Raw genomic sequence first — 24,947 nt, forward strand, 5'->3', positions numbered from 1 at the left:
ATTCTGTCTCTAAGTATGGAACAGTGACAATGTAAAACATTAAGACGTTTCTAAGAAAGATGTCAATGTAATTGCAGTAAGCACCAGCGTAACAGAACCACACAGGACCTATGCTCTTGCTGAGACTGAATAAACAGAATACAGTGATTCTAGCGCTCCAGCACGGTGTCTGTGCTGTAAGCCTTTTACAGAGTATTTGTTAACCCTCTTGATGCAGTGCAAAGTTATATGGAGGTTCTTACTACACTGAACAGATAAACTTGCGAGTCCCCACGCTGGTTTAGAGCTCAGTATGGCTGCCTCCCCTTCGCAGGGTCCCATGGGCAACTTCCAGCCCTGCAGGCTCAATTCTACTGAATAATGCTAAGCTGGGACATGAGCAGTCCGTTTCCATCAGTGCAGATGGCTGCAATTGCTTCGTTATCTGTTAACCAGAGGATAAATGAGAACATAGCACTGCCTGTCTTACTGCTGACAGAGGCTACAAATAACTACATATCATAAAACTACGTATCATTAGCAGACATTGTACAAGCAGCAGGACAAATTTCTAGTTTGAAAAAAGCCATCATCTTCTGGCATGAAAATTCACAATGGTGGCAGAATAAATAAATGTAGTTGAAGCAAACCTGCAGCTTAATCCCAAATAAAAATTGTTTAAATTTATCATCTAACAGCTAAGAAGCAAAATCCACTTGGAACATCACAGTACAAATACATGCCATCTGCAAATGGCAACTCAAAGTGCACGTGTGTGAGCAGAAAACGCAAATCTGAGCTCTATCAAACCTTTGGTGCTAGAAGCAGCACGGTATTGCATCTTTTTAATACTAGGGAAAGGAATGCAAAATAATGTATTAAATATTTAAGACACTGTGCTAGATATTGCTCTGTGAATAGCTGCTGCTCGTCACAGTTCCTTTGTGTGAACTGGCAGCACATGGAAGAAAGGGAACCCTGTTCACCGCAGACTGATGCTGTGATCCTCCCCACGTTCATTTACATGGGAGGACCAACTTATTTCTTTATATTCCAAAGTGCAGCTTCATGAAATGGGAATATTTACCCTTGCTTGAGGATGGTCTGAAACCTAGCACTGATGAGCACATTAGATCCCAGTCTTACTACTCCATTTGGGAGGGAAGCCCAAAGCATTTAAACACAGTGGGCAACAGGAAGGCAGCAGAAGGATCATACTCCGCCAGAATGCTGTCCTCCCACCGGAACAAAACTGGAAATGATATTCCAGCTGTCACATTGGTCAAATAAAATCATCCCTTCCTGTTCCGTGTGAGCTTTCTCTAAGTCACTTCTATGAGCACTGACAGGACTCCAGGATGTGTGAAAGCTTGACACCCAACATGTTTTACCGACAAGTGAAAGCAATAAACCACCCAAGTATCAAGCACTGCGCAGTACGGTGCCTTCTTCATAATGCTGGAGCTCACCACCACCCAGAGAGCTGGGTCATCTCCACTCTGCTCCCCCTTCGTTACCTGCTTTGTCACCCAGCTCCCAATGCGCCCATCGCTCAATCAAGTCACTTAGAGAAGTAACAGAAAAAAGCAACAAGCTGACATTTGAATTTTAGCCTCCCACTTCTAAATTCTGCTCAGCACGCGGTCTTCGCTTGAGCTGCCCCTCATGAGCAGAGCCTGGCTTTGCCCAGCGGTCTGCCAAGCCGTCAGGCAGGACACGCTCCCAAAAGGAAGTGCCCTGAGCTCAAGGGACCCAGCGGCTGCAGTTCAGCATTCACTTTGGTTACACAGCCCTTTGCCTGATGTCCCAAACAAACGCCCCTGAAGAAACAAGCTGTGGGAAATTCTAATTTGAGTATCAGGGATGAGAAATTAATGAGGAGACTGAGCTCCTCCCAGAAATTAAGAGGAATCTGATGGATATATGGCTAGAAGCTCTGCCATAATGTCTTTTCTGGCTGGAGCATCATTTATCAGACATGCATGTCTCCTGCATTAATTAGCACAATCCAAGTGAATCAAGATATCTTCAAGAACTAAAGGCAGACTAGCGTAAAAGCATGCGTGCCTTACTCCGACATGTCTGCCTGGGCACTGCAGCGGAGCCCTGTCAGCGATGGGGCACTGGCCTGGACGGATGCTTGCTCAGATGCGGCAGGGCTATTCCAACCCGCTGTTGCCACCAACTCACCACCGTGGTGGTGTTCAGTTCGCTGGCGGACACACTGCAATCTTAAAACAGGTCTGTTGCAAAGGCAGCAGCTCTCAGGAAACCTGTAATTCTTCCGGCAGCTACACTGACGTTTCAGTTCAGAAAACCTGCCTCACAGCAGCCTGTCCCAACTGCAGAGCTAAAAGCAGAACAGCCCAACGCCAGAGGTTTCCGCAGAGTTGCATGGTCAGTAGGCCAGAACTAAACACCACTCAGTTGATGTCAGTCATTGGAACAAAACCTGAAAATATAGTTCAAATCAAGCCTTTCTTTTGGATATACAATTTAATAGCTTAACTGTCATAACGGGCACTGTTCACCTACGAAAAGGCAGCACTTGGAAGAACTAGGAACATTGAATACCATTGAAATTCTTGCTTCTAATTTTCTCTTCTTGTACATTGTGCTCCAAGTATTTTAATGAACCCTTTAGACAAGAAAGCTCTTAAATACACGCTTAATGCTGCTCTTAGAAATAAAAAGCTTTCCTCACTTGGGGCTTGAATGACTTAGATCCCCGAGTAGAGTTCTGCTGGCTCTAGAGGTTTTGCACAGCTCTGAGCTGGAAAGCCCATACCGCCTGCCCTCAGAGTGCGGCTCATTTTTCCCAGGTCGCTAACAGTTAAAGCTGGATTACAAATCATAGCGGGCAATTGATTGTTCAGAAACCAACTGATTGATAGAGAGTTTTTTGTTGGATCTCTTCCAGATACCGCATAGCTATGTGACTAAAAGGCTTTCTTCAAAGACAGAAACAGATCAGAGAACAACAAGAGCTTTAGGAAAGATCTGCAGATGCTTTTCTACTTGGCATACTAGAGATGCAGCCGAGTTTGGTCCGGGCTGTGTGCAAGCTATAGCACAAGCTTGCTTTCATTTTGCCTCCTTCAGGAGGCTTTCCTTTGCATCACAGGTTTCTGTCATAGTTCCGGCAGTGTTCAGCACAGAAGCATGCCCAAACACTCATTTTTATTATGTGCTTTCCAAACAAAAATATAATCACACTATCTCAAAGATATTTTAACTCTATAAGAAAAACAATATCCAGGAAATAAAGCCATCCCAACACGAACCTAAAAGCCATGAGGAAATAGCAAGATTAGCAAGCTCAGCTGGCTTTATTAATTTGAGAAGACCGTGCAAAAGTAAAACTGAATTTATGTACAGAAGCAACAGAATTACATTAAATAAAACTCTTCCGCTTACAAGGTTGGGGCCTGCATTCCTAGAGCAATCTGCAAAAGTAACAACAGGGGGAACTTAGAGAAGCTTCCTTTTTCAGAAATGCTCTAATTTCACTTTTGCAGTAACAGATTGTACAGTGAAAGATGTTACTTGAAAAATTAACTTTAAAGAACTCCCACCAGCTAGATTAACTCCAGCAATAACATCTAAAGACTAATGACCTTGCTGTTTAAGACTCTTCATCACCGTGTCTTACAATTCAGTTTCAGAATTCACATCAGTCGGGTATGCCTTGTATTTAGGCATCCCAGCCTTCTGCTGTGTTTTCCAAAGGAGCTGCACGTCCCCCAGCCCCGAACTCGGGGCTGGGGGAACAAACCTGTAACTTTATCAAGGAATCATTCATGACAACAAATGGTTTAGAATTTATTATCCGCTGAACATCTTATCAGTATGTTTTTCAAGTTGGTATCTTGCCAGAGGAACTGATTTCATATTAAAATATTTCAGTGATGTGGTTTTGGCTTTCTAAGAAGTAAAGCCCATCATTTAAATGACACTTATTCCCAGAGTTACGTGAAGATCAGATGTTTATTAACAAGCTTCACTACTATTTGCAGCTCAAATTTAGAACCATGAAAACAAAACCAACCCGTACATGCAACATGGGACCTGAGGTTTTCCAAAGAAGGAAGAGAAAGTGTGTTGTATATAATTCAGTGTGAAGACATTAAAGTTTCCAGATCTATGTTTAATCCTCTGTGAGGCAAAACTCCAGCATACTCATGTAATCTGAGAACTGAAGTGTTTGAAAATGTCTTGTTCAACAGTATGGCTGGACAAACTTACTCTCCATTAAAAGTTCTCCCTTCTGTCTACTGGTCAGAAGCAGCTACCTTTCCCTGGTTTTGTCTGCATATCATCCGCAAAGAAAGGGACCTTTATGAGAGTCATAAATCTGAAAAGACTGTAGCATTATGGGTAAGGTTTCTTGATCACTGTCAGTTAAGCACTTACAGCAACCCAGTTAGGCTAACTTCCATCTTTTGTGTGACTGCTTACCCACAGCATAAGCAAAATCATATAACTTACAGGGGGAAAGGACAGCAGCTTCAGTATAGACAGAAGGGCACTTTCTGCATAACTCCCCATACCAGTATCCACCCAGGTAGCACAAGGATCTAAATTCTCTAAGTATCCTTGCATGGCATTTGAGATCACTTGACTGAAAAGTAACAGAAAACAAAGGCTGTTGAGTAAACCTAAAATGCATGTGTAATTTAAAACATGTGTTTGAATATCACGTGTCTTTTTCCAAGCTATAGTGTTACTACTGTCCTCCTAAAACAGCTAGCAGCAGCTCCAGCTAGCAGCAGCTCTGTGCAAGAGTGAGGCAGCCAAGTAAAATAAACCACATCAAGCTGAATACAAAAAAGAACACACCAAATCAGCCCCATTACATTATACCCTAAGAGCAGAGACTTACAACTTCATCCTTTAAAATGGACACTATTTCTGATAGGGTGTATCTCATTCATGCATACTTTAAGAACATTATGCTTGCAAACAGTTCAAAGCCTGAAAGATCTGTTGGCACAAAGCAGTACGTGGCTGCACCACAGGAGCGGTTCAGTGATAGACTTTACTCTGCTTTTCATATTGGTTTATAGACTTAACATTTTGTTTCTCATCTTCACATCAGCAGATTTTAAATCCCTAGTTCAGAATGAGTGCTCTGAGAGAAGTTTGCAGCTGAAGTATTTCGCATGTATTACCATATGCTGCCGGCACCTCCCCGTAGTTTGCATACCGCAAAAGCTTACATATGTACAGAAAAACAAAAGGCTTGAAGAGGAGCCTTATTCCCTTGCACAGATCTGCAGGCAGCACGAGCCACACTCTATGCTGCTAGAAGCTCATTTATCACGTACCACGACAAAGCTATTCGATCCTGTATCTGTCCAGAAACATCAGTATTACAATTTAGGAATGTAATACTTCATATTATATAATCATTTAATTCATATGATGCAACCCATTTCAATACATTCACTTGCAATCTATGATTATTTCTCTGCACATCAGCAATCTTTTTCTCTGATTACCGAGCATTTAACAACCAGCAGCAGATTACAAGATACTGTAGATCGATGTGCATGACCCTTTTGTTTCCCAGGAAATGTAACAGAGTTACACAAGCTGTTAAGTGGATTCAAAGACCTCGATCAATGTGCTGTTTCCCTATTCTCAGTAAAGCTGCGTCTATTCTAGGATTTTCACAATTTCTGAAAAAGAAAATTGACAGAGGTATTCACTTAATCAGAATCAATAATTTAAACTGTAGTGCACTGTATCAGTCAGTGGTTATGACGCTTTTCAATAAGAAAAACAACTTTTTATCACTACACACGCACAGTAAATGTTTCAGTAATGCTACTCCTGTAGGCTACAGACCTAATGAATCGAAAATGGGGTTAGAATTTTTTAAAAGCGTCGTTTTCCGGAAGAAGAGGCTTACAAATCTAAGTTAAATAACATGCAACTAGCAAACTACCACAGAATCTGAAAACAAGCACAACTGGAGCTACGTCAGCATGTCTGTGGCAAAACAACTAAAAGTGGGGTTAGTAGTGTGCGTGCTGGACGCAGGGTGGGGAAGCCACAGAGCAACCTAGTCAATAGAAAGGAAACACGATTTTCCAGCGAAGTGGCAATGCACATTTATCAAGTGTGCTGAGCGAATGTACAGAGGCACGTTAACTTTCAAATACACCTGAAGTTGAGACAGAAACTTCCCTGGCAGTACCAGGTGGATCCCATAGGCTACAGACTCTTCGGCACCAGTGCTGGGTTTCACCAAGGGCAGCTGCAGGACTGCAAGTCAGGGGTCCTGCACAGGGCCACTTCATAGGGGCCTCTTGTCCAACATGTAAAAACCCCAGCATTAGGGAGTTATGCAAATACCAGAGTGTGTAAGTAGCAGATTTAATATATATATATATAAATATGTGTGTGTATATATGGACACATGCATTTATACACTATAGTATATATAAAAAATTGAATTTACCATAGTAACAATTCTAACTTTTCAGAATAAAAGGAGCCAGCTGAAACCACAGTAAGATGACTACAAGCGTTACATCACTTCAGAGTTCACCAGGGGTTGCCATATTCATTCTAAGTTCCAAAGAGCATTTTCAGCAGAACAGTTCAGGGTGACTCTGTACCCACGGGAACTAGTACAGCTTCAGTGTAAACCCAGAAATCAGACTGCAGTCCCAGATGCGCCTGGGAGAGGCCAAGGTTCTGCCTGCCATCTGGATGCAGCTGTACATGTTCAGAGAACAACCATACTTGGGAAACTGCTATATATGTGTATATATACGTATGTATACACACAACACTGAAAGTGTTTTGGAAAAGCCCTCAAAACACAAAAAATATGGAAGGAAAATGTCTAAGTACCTGAAGAGCATAAGCTTTAAATAAATCTTCCACATTCTTCAATTTCATACTTATTACCCAAAGACTATTACACCATTTAGCTTTTCAGTAGCAGAGAGTTAGATGAAACAAACAACTGGCAAAAACTTGCACAACTGGCTACAGCAGGCACTACTTTGTCTTCCTTTCTAGCCTCCACAGCTACATATTCTGCCACTCCAAGTTTTGACAGATCAAGCATCTTACAAGGAGGCTAATAAAAATTGCCTCCAAATTTTCCTGTTCATGGCTAACCGTGGCCTTCCTCAAGCTGGACTAGTTTTGTGGCTGAGACGAGTGCCTAATGAAACATGAAAGCAAAGCTCAGGATTCGTTAAGCCTCATCTGTAATAAGGTGACAGGCCTCCTGCTGCTCCACTTACACACCTAAACCTTTGCCTCCCTTGTTGGCTCTTTGATCATCCTTAAGTCTTTGATGAAAAATGTGAAATGAGTTGACAATGCCTATTACCCAGTTGCTTTCAGTTTTGTTTTAAAAAGCATTGGCTATTTTCTTGCCTTGAAGCACTGATGTAATCTAACCAAGCAGTCTGTGGAAAGAACTACTACTGTTCATGTCTTACTTGGAATTCAGTATGTACTGGCAGCACTAAATACATTTTCATTGAGCTCCCCAAGAATCAGAAAGAAAAAAAAAATAAAAGAGCCTTCAATAATAAAGTCTGAGCATAAAGCAGACGACGCATCTTTGCCAGCTTCTGAAGAGTGAAACACGTGTGGAGAGCACCTCAATTTCATGCTGAATCCTAGAGGCACCACCAGCAATCTCATGGCTTCCACAGCCAGCTGATAGCAGTGGGCACAGCTGAGGGCTCACTCACTAACAAAGAACAAAGCTGAGCAAAATTGCTTTAATCAGACACCTCGTGACCAACAAGCAAACAAACTTGTTTGTCAGAAACATCTGCTACATCTAAGAGATGGAGCAGTGGGCTAGCTGCCCATTCTTTCCAGTGTCAGAATACATGTCACCTGATTAATAATACTGGTTGTAGGATTACAAAATAAAATTATTTAAGTAACATTTCCTGATCAAGATTAATTATCTGTACTACACCAGCCTCTGGCAAAATCTTGTCATAAAATATCAATTACAACTAATTGAATTCTCCATAAAGATGAATTTAATTGAGGAAGAGAGCAAGACAGATTTTAATACCATCTCATTTTCAGGTGTAACAATGCTCCAGTGATTGGCTAGGAAAAAAAATTCAGAGGTGAATGAAATGTGACACAATTTCTTTAGGAAAAAATGCTTACATTAAAGGGTCATAAATTGGGTTCATTTTATGCATTTGCTCTCTAACATATCAGCCCAAAATCAAAAAAGGCCAAAGAGCATACAAATAACATCAAAAAAAGAAAAACAACTCCTCTAATGGGTATGGAAACAAAAGCACTTGCTTGAAACACTAGAAATTAGAAAGGGACATATTTTTCCTGAAAAATATTGTGTACAAACTTTCCCTTTAATATGGCAAGTAAACACAACTGTAGGAAGAAACGGTCTTTGGTTATTTGAAATTTCAGCTCCCCAGCTTGTTTAGTTAACAATAATAACTAAACAGCTAATAATAACTAAACAGCTAATTATTTTCAAATTTTCTAAAATCTCATCCTCAACTTTTAATGTTTTACCTTGGTCATTTCTGTAAAATATGAATGTTGCTGTTTTCCCTTTATTGCCGATAAAGACATCAGCTGAGCACGGAGAAGGAAGCCAGACTAATCAGGATCTTTGAAAACTCCCACCCTTATTAGCATCTTTAGTTACTAGAAGCTGTCTTTAACGAGTACCCAAATGTTTGCTATACACTAAGCATGCAGACCAAAATATATTAGCTGTCTTAGCTACTCTTTCCTTCTGAGCCTGCAGCGTTCTGTTGTGAAAAACAGAAATAACTCCCTCTTAGCGAGTCCCTCCCACCCCCAGGAAGGTCCCCAGGGTCTCTTTTAAGGGTCAGCAAAGGAACATCTCTATGTTACAGGGTGGCAACTGAACAGCAGCAGCACTGAGTCATGGAAAGGCAACTAGCAGCAGAGAGCGGGAGGTGAATTTGATCCAGACGTAGCCAGGAAAAACTCTCACTGAGGTCATCAGATGTTGTTTCTCCTTGTGGACTGACTCGATGGAAGTTCTGCCTCCTCTTTCTCTATCCATTTTTTGCCAGCTCATCAGAAGCAGCCCCGGCAAGCACCGAGCTCACTACCTGGCACGGCCAGCTAAGCCGGCACCAGGACCTCCTTTCAGAAAGGAGGGCAGAGTGTCCTTCACCAAGCACCAAAGGACAGTGGCGTGTGTGCGTGTGTGTGTGTGGTGGTGGTGGAATAAAAGTCAAGCTTCTGTTCAGCTGAGTCACATTAAGCTATCGCTGGTGCGGATGAGTCAAAGTTCCAGCACAGCTGTGCTCCCAGGCTCCCCACCCAGGACTGAGCAACCGCTGTGCACATTTTGTGAAATGAAAAGAAAATGTGAAACGGACCTGCACATGGGAGAAAAGGTTTGTAAAGCCAAATGCCCTGTAAATACAGGTCTGGTACCCCTAATTGAATCATGATAATTAATTCAGTTGAGGCAGAAGAGTAAACCAAGAATTTCTGCTGCTCTGACAGCAGGAACATCTATCTAGCAGTTCTGCGATCAGTTCATGCTTTATTTTTGAAAGTCCACTAGATATCACCTATGGATTAGTCTCCTGCCAAAATCTACTGGAGCCTAGAAGAAGAATTGCCATTTATTTGCCTTGCTCTCATACTGCTTTCTACATAACCATCTGCCATCTGCCAGTCGGATGTACAATGTCCCATTGGGCCGTTCGTACATCCTTGAACTCGCGCACCTGCCCTGCAAAACGTTCTGCATTAGAACCTGAGAAAGGTAGAGGCAGACCAAACATCACAAGCAAACTATGTATTGATGATAATAATTATAAAATACATAACCAGCACTGACTGCAGGGCACGCCGGCGTCTGTACCCACTTCGTCATTTCACGTGATCAAACACTTCCCCAGGTCCAGCGTCAACAGCATGCGAGCGAAAGCAAATATAGATGGCCTCCTCCTTCGCTTTCATCTCCAGCCTCCCGAGATAAAATCAGCCGGTTTGTAATGATGAACTTGCCGAGCGAGCTGGGAGCCGCTGGCCTGCATTGCCGCTCCCTCTAGCCACCAGCCCAGGAACTGGGAAACAGTCGAAAATCCCAGCGCCACTGGCAGCCCCACCACAGCCCAGCTGGGAAGGCCTCGCATGGCGCACGGCGTGTTTCGGGGGTACATTTGCTGGGACCTCCCTGCTCCGTCTCAGTCTTTGAGGGGAAGAGGACTCTGTCCCGCGTTTCAAAACAGTCACTTTGGCAAATGAACATCCTGCCGGGGCAATGCCAGCACTGCTGCCCGTAGGCCCCACGGCACACAGAGCCTCCTCAAGCAACGGCTGCCGAGGAGCCACGTCCCTACCGCTTGGACAATGACCTCTACGAGCCACCTGAAACGCGACCTCAGTGCTGTTCCGTTCTGCCAGCAGATTGCACTCTGCCATCCCTAGGCACCTCTCCAGTAAGGGGCTTCCTTGGCCATAAACTAAACACGCAATTCAAATTCATCATGAACCTTGAGTTACTTGAAATTGTGACAATCCATATTCCATTTCATAGCTGCAGGAACGTGGAAGGAAAATTTTAAACGCTTGATTTCAGTCACGCTTAAGATCTACACCCTACATTTTTCAGGGGATTATTTTCTTCTCCTCACGTTACACAATATTTCGCTTCAGCTAGAGTTTTTTTACAGTCTGCTTTGGGAGGAGAGTCCCTAATTCATCACAGTTGAACTGGGGGGTTTTTGCTCCATCTAGCGGTGCACAAAACCCCACCAGGCAAGCACGAAGTGTGCGCACTGCACTGCGCTGAATGACTTTCCCGCCACCACTTACAGAGAGAAAATAATACATGTGCAGAAAATAGCAGCAAGCCAGTAGCTGCTCTGCAAAACTATAGTCTCACCTACCTATTTTAAGCAAAACCACCCAGAAAAATTTAAGAACTGAGTATGTTTGCGAAGGAGAACTACAATTGCAGAAGAAAAACAAAATAGCCTGATCCTACTAGGTAAAAGGGCCTAAAGGTGCCAAAGCAGAAATTCCCCAGCTCTGTTCCCCCAGAGCAGCAGCTTTTTTTCAGTCCTTTGAACTCCTGAATGAAGATACTTGGTCTACAAAAACACGAAAAATTCCACCTCTACTTCACCTTCCATACTAAAATGCACAATAAAACAGTTTTTAGTCTTCATAGAAACAGTACAAAATCATCTAGGAATCAGGAGAAGGACATTTTTCTACTGTTAACTTCCTCAGTTTTATAATAATGTGCAGCATTTAGGTCATCTACTTTCAAACTCCAGTTAACTAAAAAAAAACCCCTACTAGGCTCTACTGCTAAATCCTGAGATTCACAGCATGTTTTATTTAGCCACCCATGATTTATTTAAATAGGAAGATGTTTACTTCTGCATTTCTGACTTTCACTGCATCAGAGAAGGTCAGCTTCTCTATTTGCTCCACAATGAGTAAATGCCATGATACTATGGATACCAACTCAAATTATGCCAGCAACTTATAATGATCCTATTTTCCCTTAATTGGAAAACTACCAGATAGAAACCAACCAATGATAGTGTCCCTGTTACAGCTAATAACACTGATCAGTCTTTGACTTCATTTTCTCCTGAGACACATTGTTAGCTACAAACCACGTTCAGGATAATCAGCTGCTGTATCTTCAAGGCAAAAGGGCTGGCACCTAGAGTTGGTGGGTTTAATTTTCACATTTAAATAGTAGTCATTCTTCTTTGTTTTCCTCTACAGAATTATATAAAAGATACTCATTGAAAGACTGGACGAACCCTATCCTATGGAAGAGGTTAATTGCGGTGCTTCAGTTCAGTCACCAAGTAAAGAGAGTTAATTACTGTTTACATTTGGGAGGGAGATGCAAGCAAGTCAAAATATCAGAAATTCTTACTGTTTCTATCTTTGGGAAGCAACTCTGAGAAACTCTTAATTATAGCAGTAGAAGACCAAAATCAAAAGCAACATTCAAACATTTCAATGTTTTACCCTGCCCAGTAAACATCGCAGCACTTTCAGGGATATAATAAACTGCAATAACCCTACTAGACAATTTTTGCACATGTAATTTTCAAATTTTAGAGTGGAAATGAAACTGCTTCATCTATATTGTAATGCCAAGTGATTGAGAAACACATGAAACTAAGAAGCATTCAATACCAAATTACAGAAGCAGCTATGTATTGCTGACAGCCTGCAGTAAGAATAAAGAATGTAGACAAACTTGCAAAATCACGAAGGCAGATCAGCCTTCTGCAAGCGTATTCTTCCTTATGCCTTGGACACTTCACAGTCATACCTAAGGCAAGCACAAGGAAACATTTAACAGGAAGGATAGAAACAGTAAATCAAATGTAACTGAAAAGCAAATGACCTGTATTCTGTTTTTTATATGGATTTCTTCAGGGTCATAAAAAAACACATTATACAGGACGAGGATGAGCCTCACGCTACCTCTCCAGTTCTTCCCTCCTTGATCCTGATGATTCTCCTTTTATCCCATCCTCAAAGCCACATATAACTGCAAATAAATAACAGCTTTTCACCCTGTATCCAGCCATCCCTGCCTTTACAGGAGCCCCAGATGCTTTGGAGTATATTTTAACTCATGATAGTGACAACATTCACTTAAGAGCCTTCCCCCAACCCCAATCAGTTTTTCTTTCTTGTGAGCTTCAGGCTAGTAAAAGCCACTTCATAGAAATTCTGTTTCCTGGTACATCTGCTTGGGCTGTTTAGGTTTGGAAGATCCAACCAGTAGAAATCCTCCAGTTATTTTTGTGCCACAACATGTGTCTGGAAAGATGTAATCAACAAAGTGCCTTGTGGGCAACGGTAACTTGGACTCTGTTCTTAAGACACCCGTGGACACGTTCATGTTTATCTGGTTGTAGTTACAGGGCTCTTCAATTACAAGCTCATTCCTTTGTTGACGATCTTGTTCACAGCTTAGAGAAAAATATTTTCATCGATTAGGTAACAGAAGTACATGAGTAATCATCTTGCACTTTTGCTAATGCTTAATACAAGACTTTCACAAACGCAGGCAAACAAAATTAGAAAACAGACCTCAAAGAAGCTTAGAAATGTTGTAATCACTCCTAGCTAGAGCATCTGCTGTAAGAACATAAATGTGCTGGTTCCTCAGAATGATCAAAAGGCAAAGAAACAATGGTTAATCTCTATATAGCAACATTCATAAAGTGCCACATTGGTATTTGCCCAACCTTGAAACAAACTTCTAGGACTGTCTGCAGCAAACCCACACAATACAGACTCTGTGAAGGTGCTCCTTCCCACCCCGTGTTCTCAACATCTGGGGGAGAAGTGTATCACACGACCATGTACATACCATAACAAAACTCACAGTACACTTAAAGATTTCTGGTACTGTTTATTTTAGTTCAAAATAAACTGTGCATTTTATGTGTTTGCTTACAGTTCGCGTGTGTTTTAAATACTGGACACAAGGAGGAGAGCTGTAGAAAAGCACGGAGAGGAGATTACCAAGCATCGATGGCAAAAATTTATGGCTGGGCCGTTCTGAATAACTCACACTTGACATGAGTCAGAATCCTACGGCATCCATGCAAATGTCAGTCCCATACACACCAGTAAGAGAGGAGAGATGGATTATACAGATGTAGCACTGACTGCACACTTAGCGACCCCGAGCTTCTCTGTTATCTTGAAGATGGACTACTAGACCCCGAGGGTGGACAGCAGAACTGGTGCAGAACATTATCTTCCCTGCCAAGGAAGAGGGGGGCAAGAAAGAAAAAAGACAGAGGAACAGAATCATAGGGAACAGCATTAGGAAAATCAAGCTTGAGATTTTTTTGGGGTGTTTTTAAATCCATGAATAGTGTAACTTGTTTGCAAGAACCACCCAATTAACCCACTTCAATCTCAGAGGCAGGACTTTCAATACAGTGAAGAACAACTAAATGAGCCTAAGCCAACACTTTGAGTCAAACTCTGAGGCAAAAGCCATTTTTAAAGGGCAATTTCTGTTTTTCCCCTAAAAAAAATTACATTAAGTAGTTATATACATAGCCAGCCTAATGTGGCTATGGCTCCTTTGTTTTTAACATGTTTAAAAAAAAACTTTCCACAGGTATTTTCACTGCCCATATTCCACTGAAAATGCAGAACAGGTTCATTTCCCCTTCTGCTGGTAACTGACATACAGAAATATTGACAATTAACAGATCTGCACGTCACACACACACCCCCCACCCCCCTTCTTGTCAAGTAGAAGGAAGAACTTTGTTTCCATGCAGAGTTGCCAGCATCATGAATGGTGCTACAAACCAGAAGGCACAAAGGCAATTAAAGAAGCAGTTTGGAATACCTACATCTGTAATGCTATAGCGTGCTTTATGGCGGGTGGAGGAAGGGATGCTGGCTTAAAAGGAAGCTTGCACGAGGTCACTTCTTTACTAGTAACACAGCCACGAGTGGTCATTTCCTTTAAACTAAATAACAAGCTAAAGGAGGAGGATGGAAAGGAACACAATGAAGGAAGAAAAACAAGAAAATCCAAAATCAAATAGTAAATTTCATGATATTCTGCCAAGTTCTGACTGTTTGAAAACAGTTTGCTGTGTAGGAACACAATTCACCATTTTTGCATTGCTAGATCATGTAGGCATCAAGTGGAAAATTACAAGTATTACTATAATTATGCCAGCTTTCCTTTGCCATAGGGTTTGAGCACAGATGCCTTATATAATCATCTGAACCTCACACTGACTTAGCACAGAGCACACGACTTGGTCTGAGTTTGGATCTGGTTTGCTTTCTGTATCTGCATATTGCATCTTTGTTGCAATATGCTGGCTCATCTGAGCTGTGTTGCTTTCACTTCTTTGCCCCATTTGAAAAAAACATTTTCCAGCTTTTAAATCTCTGCATATTATAAAAAGAGGTTACAGTGCTTAAATGTGGCAACTTATATAGCCAGGCGATTGCTGTTCAGCTAGAAATGAGATTCCTATTCAACATTTTTCTTGGTAGAAAACTTCAAAAAATAGTCATATCAATAGTACAAAGGATTCTGAAGACACTCCTGCAGCTACAGTTTCACCTGTGACTAATCATTGACTGGGAAACTACCACAGGACTGAGGTGTCTGCTGTGTAGCGTGGGATGTCTTTACAGATGCATGTGTAAAGGATGTGAAATATTTATGTGTCTGAGCCTGGGAAACAGTATAGTGCTCATTAGTGGGAAAGTGTAAACCACAGCTGCAAAGAACCAAATTTATCTGTTAACAGGTATTTTTCACTTTCAGGAATCTAAGCAAAAAGTTCCCAATTTTCCCTGACTGTACCTAGCATGCAAGAATTCCCACCGTGCTCTTGAAAAAAAGTATGAAAAACCAGACCACTCAAATACAATATAGAAGCATCTGTCAGCTAGATATCATTTTATGTTAAGCTTCTGTGTTAACCAGTTATGGTAACAAAATAGCTACAACGCCTACCAGCGGCTCAGACAAAAAGAAATAGCACAACCAATCCTTCTATGGTCTTCCACACAGTGGTTTGTTGCACGTAAGCCAACATTACCTGGTGAAACAAAGATTCCACATTAAAATTTCACAGAAGTACATTATTTTCAGAATAATGTTTTTTACCTCCCAGAGGTGCTGATTAAACATTAAGCAGGTAGAGACTGCAAGAAAACGATGGGATTTCTTTGGTACTATAACATCCTTTGCATTATCTTTTTGTTTTCACAGGTATCACTGGGGAAAAAAAAAGAAAAGAAAAAAAAATCTCTAGCTTCACGATTTTGAAAATGGTCTTTGGACGTAAGGGCATCTATTTTGGTATTAGAAGGATGGAAGGTAAAGTGGATGGAGAAAGAACTGACTGACAGGCAACGTTTCATGCAAATCAGAACAAGGAAATCATAGTTATGAATAGACACATCAGATGAAAAAATGCTTAGATACTAGTGGTAAGGAAATCTGTCCACAGTTGTAGTTGCATGTATCAGCCTAAAACATACCCATAGAAAGCCTACAGGTATGGATACAATTTTACATTCCCAAGCGTGGGCAGTCTTCTACATTGTATCTTCCTGCCTGGAGCCGTTCCTACAGCTGCTCCTGCCATAGCACTCACCACACAAAAGCCTGAAGAGCTGACGGCTACAGCAGCGTTAGGGCTATGAGGCATTAGAAACCAACCCAACCAACACATCCCCACCCCCCCCCAATTTACAGCAGAGTAGGATGCCTTCTCCAGGGGTGTGCTGGTGAACTATCCTCAGACTGTAAATGAGCCCTGCATGTTTGGGAATGGTGTAAAAAGATGAGTAACTTGAAGGTTCAACTGATGTACTCCAAGTCTAAAACAGTCAGGTGCACAAGTGTGTTACGTTGTTAGTATCAGGCACCTAGCAGCTACACAGATAGGCTGGAGTACTAACCGAAGTCTGGTTAGAAAGATGTGTTTAGAAAATGTGGGGAACAGACCGTTCCTCAAACGAGAAACAAATAATTACATGTACTTTCTCTGAACGCCATTACACCTCTGGGCTTTGCTTTGTGCCTGTTCTCGCTGCAAGGCCACTGAGATAACGCGGGCCGGAGCAGCAAGAGGCTCAGAAACTGCAGTTGCAAGATCCAGGCCCTTTTGGAAGCCTCTCCATGGTGTACCACCATCTCCTTGACTTTGCCCTTCACACCAGGCAATAAAACCTGGATTGAAACAATCACTAACAAACACAGAGCACCTCATGGAATTTGCAGCTTTGACCTAGAGTACATTGTTTTTAAGGCTCAAAAAGAACAAATGCAGGAGACACATAGGCTAACTGGAACATACAGAGACCAGTAACTAGCTGCAAGTACATTATATGCTTAGGCTGCCTCAGACGACTTCTTATAATAGGAGAATGCAAGATAAATTGTATTATTTCTGTCTATTTTGAACGTTGTAAAATGAGCAAGCAAGGGATTACCGCAATAGCTGCAGTTATTAAAAATGCATTATTTCCCTATTAACAATTCAAAACAGATGCCAAAAATCGTCTTGACTAGAAATAAAACTGCCGGAGTGAATAAAACATCCAGCAATTAGCTAACAGCAAATCAAAGATGTTCCAGATCTCACTGTAGTGCATTCATTAATTGCTTCTTTCAGAGCAAATTTAATTTTTAATTCTGGGCTACAAAATTAATCCCTCTGTGTATTTTCTAAATAAAGCCTCAAACCCAAAGTTAGACTGAAGCATCCATTTCTGTTAGTTTTGCTTCTAATGATTTCTATTTATAACTTGATAAATGGTAAGAGTTAAAGTTAAATGTAATGCTGTTAAATGTATGTGGAAATTTAAAACCCACTCCTGTTGGTGTTCTAGCAGTTGAATTTTACCCACAGCAGTAGGATCCCCACAGATAGGTCCGTCACAAAACCAGGTGCATCATTTGTACTCAACTAAGAGATTACAGCTGTAGTGACGTCAAGTTGCAACAATCAGTTTGGATACAACAGCTTCAGAAATTTAACTCATGGGTAAACCAAGCAAATTCCTGACATGCGGAAAACTACCCTCTCCTAGAAGAGGCTGGCTGCACCTCTTCCATACTCTCCTGGTAAGGAGCTGAAGCCGGCACCAGCCTGAGACTTCTGTTCTTCGAGTGAACAGCCCCTGTTGCCTCAGCCTCTCCTCCCCTGCCCTGTACTCTGGCCCCAGGGCACCTTGGTGGCCCTTTGCTGGACTCGCCCCAGTGTCCCGATGCCTTTCAGAAAGTCGGACGCGGCAGCGGAGGTTTCGCAGGTGACGGGAGGGAGGAAAGGCCTCGCTCAGCCTGCTGACCGCTCGGCTCACGCAGCCCCAGGGGTGCTGGCCACTGCTGCATCGACACCTTCTGCAAAACTCATTTTACAACCCGGTCACTGGGGTGTTGGGCTGGGGGAGGAGGCAAGGGGAGAACAAGGGCATGTCTTAATCCCTGACCTCCCTTATCTAATGCACAACAAAGCCGGAGGCCAGCGCCGGCCACACGCTGGTGGCAGACCAGGGCTGACCAGCCAGCGAGGGGTGAGGGAGATGGGGAGCGCGTGAAGTTGCCCGGCAGCCGGTGACTGACCCATTGATTGCTCCATTACTGTTAGGTATGGGAAGCACTAAAATATTCATGGATTGGTGGAAGTTCCCGTATCTCCACCGGCTGTAGCTGAGTTATGGCTACGTACGTACACACAGTTGGAGAGTTGGAGACCTAAACTTCCTTGAGAGCAGAGTCGATGACGAGTTCCTGCACATCCCCCAATCCTTAAACAAAAGCTGAAGGTCTTGTGGCGTGTGTGTGGGCATCATCCAATTCTGTGTGTCGTTTTATACATTAGTACTCTAAACACTGTTCTTGCTTTACAGATCCAGCCACATTTAGGGCAGGGGTTTTGTGGGTTTTTTGGTTTTTTTTCTGCACAAAGACAGAAAGACAAAAGCAGCTAGAGAAGTTTAGGATTTTTTAACTACAAAGTTATGCTGCTCTAAGTTTTAATTCCAGAAGCAATACTACCGATAAAAATAATAACCTACATGGAGCAAAACACTCAAACATTCAAGAAACAACGGGTTTTCCCATCAACATCCCTATAGGAAGATCTTTAGTAAGTCTTTAAAATGAAAGCATTATAAACTAAGGACAAAGGAAAACCAAAGGCCTCATGAAAAAGCAAGCGGAGAATCTAACAGTGTTCAGGTGCTGCTCCTCACCAAAGGTGTACCAAGTTGTCTTACAACTCAACTATGGATTTGCTACCACCAAATAAAACTAAGAGCTCTGATGGGATAAAAAAAATCAAACATACAAACAAATGCTGTCATGTAAAACAAAAGGATGAATCCAAACATGCATGGTTAGAGATAACTAAGACATGAAACATTCAAATCAGAAATATGTTTATGCATTTACAGATTTAGGATTCATTGGTTTTGTCTCTCCTTATTACTGGTACAAAATGATTTGATTTTTCAGCACCAGACTTCCAATATTTTGATATTAATATTATTCATGAGCTGGCAATATCACTAAGTTAATCACTAATAGTAAAACTAAAAATTAAAGACAGTTTTTTTCATGACATGCACACTTTCTTCATGGTTTTCATATTTCTAATTACTTAGATTAGCTGTCCTTTGATGCTTCTATGACTTAAACACTAGCACTGAGAATGAATTGTACTAAAATGCCTAACTACTGTTCTCTGTATTTGGTCGAAGAAAACTTGGAAAACAGATAGTAAAGACAACTATGTTAAATGAAGCATTATTAGCTGGAAAACAGGATTTTAAAAATATATTTAGGGCAGTTTCTGCTTGGCATCAAGGTCCTGCAACTGTTTAAAGCCCCCTTGCTTCCATTCAAATCAAAAGGCAGTGCTGAGACTTTTGCAGGTCCATGACTTTAACCTTTAGTGGGCCAAAATACATGGCTTGCTTCACATACTGTCACAAAATAGTCAGGGGTTTAAAAAGTGTTGCTCAGAATGACATCGCTACCCTACATAAATTATAAAAGCATTTCAGTATGTTTGTTTGTGAGAACTAAACTCACAACTAGCTTCTTCCTACCTTTCAGAGAGTCTAGGGGGATGTGCCTCTTAAAGCACATGAAATCATTTTAATGTATAATTCAAGAGTGCCTGAGAGAAGTGAATGAGAACTATCCTATGATTAAAAATGTTTGATATGCTTTTTTATTTTTTTTCTTTTAGAACTTAAACTACAATTCCTTTTCTTTCATCAAATTGTAACATTAGATCTCTCTTCAAAAATAAAAAGTGGGTGGACCATATCTACTCTTACCTGTACTCTGAGTGTGTGGCAGGGACAGCTAGCTGGGTATGGTACAATGGAGCTGGACAGCAAAACTGGTGCAGAGTATTTAAAGACCTACGACACAAGGAAAAACACAAAGTCAAAACACCAAGTGTTTAGAACGGGGCTTTTTAGGGAAAAAGCAGGTGCTAATAGGTATATCTGAAACTCATAATAACTTTGAATGAAATTTGACGTACAGCTGTCAGTTCTGAATCCCAGGAAATAAGGAGGGAAACAGCCCCATGGTTTAAATATACACATCAAGAATGACAGTGATGAACTGTTGCAATGAAGAATCAAAGTTTTGTTGCAAGATTGAGATAAAACGCCAATTTAAGACTTTGGTTTTGCCTTGCCATGCGAAACTGAGGCAAAAGCTAAACATTGAGGGTTAAAATCCCTGTGCAAATGAAGCTTCAGACTTGCAATTTACTCTGCACCAGTCAAGCTGTTTCTTTGTTAATGGAATTACAAACACAGTGCTTACATGAGAGGAGGAATAATGTGATGAACATGGACACAAGCTTTCTTCAAGCCCAGCAATTATAAATATATTGCAATATGCCACTTGTAAATTTGAAAGAATCCAAGTTTCACCCAAGTTTTAAACAACATTCCAAAATGTGCAATACTAATTTAATTGCTGTAGTTTGTTTAAAGCATGGAAAAAGAAAAAAAGCTTTACAACACAAAAAGATATTCTGCACCCTAGATCATTACATTTATATTGTTTCACTAAACACAAAGAAGGGTTGCAAAACAAGGCAAGGTATTGCATCTGAAGTAAAGCTTAGAAAAATCTTTAAGCAACACACACAGTACAGTTCTCAGCATTTTTGATGTTTGTGCCAGGGAACACTAAACAAGGTTTAGCACAGTAAGTCCTCCATGATAAAATCACCTAATCAAGCTTCTTAAGACACAGTATCCTTCTAGGAAATCATAACAATATCAATCAATATTTCCTGGCTCTTAGAGTGTGCACATATGGAAGAAGTAGCCATTAAATTGAAAATCCTCTTTTAACTTGTAAACGTCCAAACTGACTATTAATAGAGAATGTGTGTATGTGTACATACATGCAAGTTTCTCCCCACCCCCCCTTTGGCTTGGCATCTTGAAAAATGTTTCAGAAGATTGATTTTGATTCTTCCACACCCCTGAGGCTTTTAAATGAATCCTGTGAGGTCACTTTCTTATGAGATCAAACAGAGTGGTTAAGCAAAAGAAGTCAGGCTTTGTTCAGAAAGGAGTCTGTTACTAATCCTTTTTAAAAAACCCTGCAAGGTCAGCCTGTTCTGATTTCTGCTGCCAACTGTGTGTCAGCAACTGCATGGCCAAGACGAGTTAGATTTTCTGTCTGAAGATAGCAACTGATGGTAGCTCCTATAAAGTACTGGAGCTTGTGGAAACAGAAGCACAACACAATTCAGTCACCAGGCATATTGCCATCATGGGACATACCCTGCTAACACCTCGTAGCACACAAGTACTAATTGGTGGCACCTTCAAACTACTTGGAAGGATGGACTGAACAATTCTAAAGAAAGATGGACAATGTTACTGAACGCACTGATGGACCATGATAAAAGCGGTTAGAACACACAAAAGCTGTATTTTCTGACATGAAAAACATACAATATTCACAACAAGTTGCTCCACACAATTCACAGAACCAGGGTGGCACATTGTAAGTGTGCATTGCACAATAGTCTCACATTGAGTAGGGAAACTGATCACAGTGGCGAAATCACTGCTTCCTGCTTTGTGAACACCTAATTTTTTTCAGTAGAAGCAAAAGGAGGAAATTAGTATGAGAGTGTCCCATATTCCCTTCCCACCACTTTTTTTTGCTGTACAAACCTGTCTATTCTCAGCAATAGTACACCTCTTCTTCAGGGAATAAACCAGTAAACAGATGAAAGAAGCTGTCTGGATTCAGTTCTGCTCAACAAAGCGTTTCAAACAGAGCTTGCTCCTGACTACTCCAAAAAGAATCTGCCCATAAGGCTCCATAAATCTGTCCTATCCCAACTTTACTACGTCAAAAAAAAAAAAAAAATTCTAAACAAAGAAGAAAGTTCTCCCTATAATCTCTTTGCTCATCTGCAGTTAAGGTTAATACTCACCTATCACACTGGTTAGGAGCTCAACAGCTTTGAGTTTCTTTTCGAAGGCGCAGTAGAAATGCAAAAGTCCAGCCACCTTGATAGCAAATAAGAAGTGCCAAAGTTTTGTCAAGTAGTAAGTACGCTGGCACTCTGTGCATCGTAAGTGCAGGTATGGAGTAGATAAAACAGATGACAATGTTCAACTACAGGCTTGTAATTAAGTTACCACATGTCATTGCTGTGTTCTAAAAAGAACATCTCAGATGTTCAACAGACATTCAATACATCAGGTTGGATTTCAGCCAATGTTTAGGGTGTTGAAAGATACGCTCTTTGTCCAACTAGTTACAGAAACAAACATGAGGCTTAGACTCTGCTCCAAATATTACAAATGAGGGACATCTTGACTCTGTGTTTTGGTTCCTCTAGATTCCCACTGACTGATGCCCAATCAGCCTGACAAATGATGAGGCTCAGGCTTTGCTGCCTCTGTCATAGCATACTAATTTTACCCAAAGCAAATCTACCTTCTGCTGGTGCAATCTAAGATCCATATGTGGCATCTTGTATCTTCAATCAACTGCTAAAATAGGTTCCATTCATTTACTCCTTATCACAAAAAGGTCAAGATTCAAATGCCTTTTTTTGTATTTGGGGTTTTTTTTTTTGTTTGGTTGGTTTTTAACTAGATTTTTTGATCACTCTTCAACACAAGTTTGCATTCAAAAAATCGGTTTGCTAAGTTGTAACACTTGAAGCCATACATCAGAAGAAATATATTTAAATAATTTGGAGAAGTAATCGCTTCCCCTGTTCACAGTACCCTAGATACTTGGGCCTATTAAGTTTAGTTTCTACCTCTCTAATCTATGGTCTTCAAAAGATGATATAAGGTTATAAATAGACCGCAGCAACTTCAGCACTGACACCAGACAAATGACTAAAATGATGAACGCTACTTCCAGTAATTTCAACTTCTAAAACATGACCACAACACCCCAGTGGACATGGAAGCTTTGCAATTTCCCTGCTTCCAGGCCAGGTTTCTTCCAGCTCCCCAAGTACTGACAGGTAACCGCTTGTCAATTTTAAAGGAAAGTCCTTTGGAAAACAGACTAGTTAAACAGAAAAACAGAACCAAACCTAAAACAAAACCATGAAATCACACCTCCCTCAGGATACCAACATAACGGGAAAAATCCAGCTATAAAGTATGTATGCAGACCCAAAGTAGGTATACCTGTTCCTCTCACTTCTGTATAAGTTCCATTATGTTTGCCATTAGAAACCACTCGTTTTAACATTTTCCTGTGCCTCAGTGAACAGAAATTACCATTCTTTTTATTCTTTCAGTACTAGAGCCTTGCTTAGGTATACAAAGAAACAGATCACTGATCATCGCATAAAGCTACAACTGGTTTTGTTGCTTTGTTGCGTTTTTTTTTTCTCTCATTTTCTCTTACAATCACCCACAAGCCTCTCAAACTCAGTAGACTATTTTCTCAATATTGGTTTTAAAACCACCTGGGAGAGCAGAATCCTAGGCTATTAACTTGGAATTACTTTTGCTTTAACAGACTATCCTCTTACTGTTTTCAAAATGTGCCCTTAGTAGGCTGGTAACCACCTCCTGCTCCTGGTAGCAGGGCAGCACTGTGGGCTGTAGCACGAACCACATCCATCCAGTCAAGTGCCGAGAGCCTGGAGAGAGCATGTCCTTCTAACTCCGAGTAGCACACGGCATTTAGTACAGCATACGCTATCCAACCCTTTTTTTAATTTGGCTCATTTAATTTTCAGCATGTGTAAACCTGTGAGTAAGCTGAGGGCATTATTAAATCAACACTTAGAACTTCTTCCTAACAAGATTATTCGATATCAGACAGAAGAGACTGAAAAACTGTTGTCTCACAGGCACTCAGTAAAAGTGTATTGGTACAGGCCCACAGCTGAAAGAAATGCTGCCTTTTTATAAAGTTAACAACGTGGCTGATTAAAGCATTCTACAAGGTACATTTGCTCACCGTAACTGCTGTATTTATCTGCAGCCTTATTACTTCACACACTCCTCCTCCTCCTCTTTGTACGAAATAACAATCTGTTCACCTCCGTCTGCCAATATTCTTCCTTTTTCTTCTGGTACATTTTTCCATGAGGTACTGTGCTCCAACAAGTACGTGCGAGCACTAGGAAAAATTTATACCAGCACAGCCTACTATACTGCCTCAGGCACCCTGTATACCTGGTGCTAGTTAACACATACCTTTTTTACAAATAGCTTGTAAATATCCGAAGTGGCAGACAAGTCCATCCCCTGTATAAGCCCATTCACTTCAATGTCATTTGGGGCGGCTAAGAATGAGGTTTGATTGGATTCATGCCCACAAGCTAATAAAGGGACTACTTCCATTTCTCGGTATTTTATCCTGATGAAGAACAACATTATTTTATAAGCTGAATTTTTTTTTCTTCACATCAATCCAGAGTTAGGGATATAGCTGAGATTAGAAAAGACTATAGTTAAAACTAGTGAAGTCTGTCCTGTTCTCATTTAATAAATGTAACCATTTATTTAATGAGAAATAAAACTTGAGATATAATCAAACTGACCTCCAAATACGTGACAAACAGCAATCGTAACAATACGGACGTGTATCGACTCCATCTAGAAGTTCGCTTATTACCATGTTTATTAAGACGCCAGAAAGGCTTTTAGAATCAGCTGGCTGAGCCTACAAGACCACTTGCTTTTTGGAAACTCACCCCAGCAGAGCAGAGAGCAGAGCGCTGGGCACGCGTCCGCCAAGAGGTGATTTAGCAGATGATCCACTCACATTTGCAAGGACCAATCCCTCCTGTTCTGATAACAAGGATATTCCTTTCAATACTCGCGTCTTCACCCAACATACACGGGATAGCATGATTCTGAAGTAGCAGTGAAAAAAATTTTCTTTTTTTCTATGTGATTCATCCCACTTTATG

At 41.1% G+C, this 24,947-nt stretch overlaps 1 protein-coding gene across 8 annotated transcripts in view; it reads right to left on the reverse strand.

Moving 5' to 3' along the window:
• The window catches only part of IQSEC1 (IQ motif and Sec7 domain ArfGEF 1), a 348,634-nt gene that overhangs the window by 160,717 nt on the left and 162,970 nt on the right, over positions 1-24,947 (reverse strand). For 6 of the 8 annotated variants that reach the window (XM_055710352.1, XM_055710361.1, XM_055710351.1 and 3 more), the window contains one exon: positions 19,840-19,926. The exons of the other annotated variants lie outside the window; for them this stretch is intronic. In XM_055710352.1, coding sequence (XP_055566327.1) covers positions 19,840-19,926 — 87 coding nt within the window. The remainder of the gene's footprint in view (positions 1-19,839; positions 19,927-24,947) is intronic. 8 annotated transcript variants of the gene reach the window in all.

The sequence above is a fragment of the Falco cherrug genome, chromosome 4, assembly GCF_023634085.1.
Source record: "Falco cherrug isolate bFalChe1 chromosome 4, bFalChe1.pri, whole genome shotgun sequence".
Taxonomy (NCBI): domain Eukaryota; kingdom Metazoa; phylum Chordata; class Aves; order Falconiformes; family Falconidae; genus Falco; species Falco cherrug.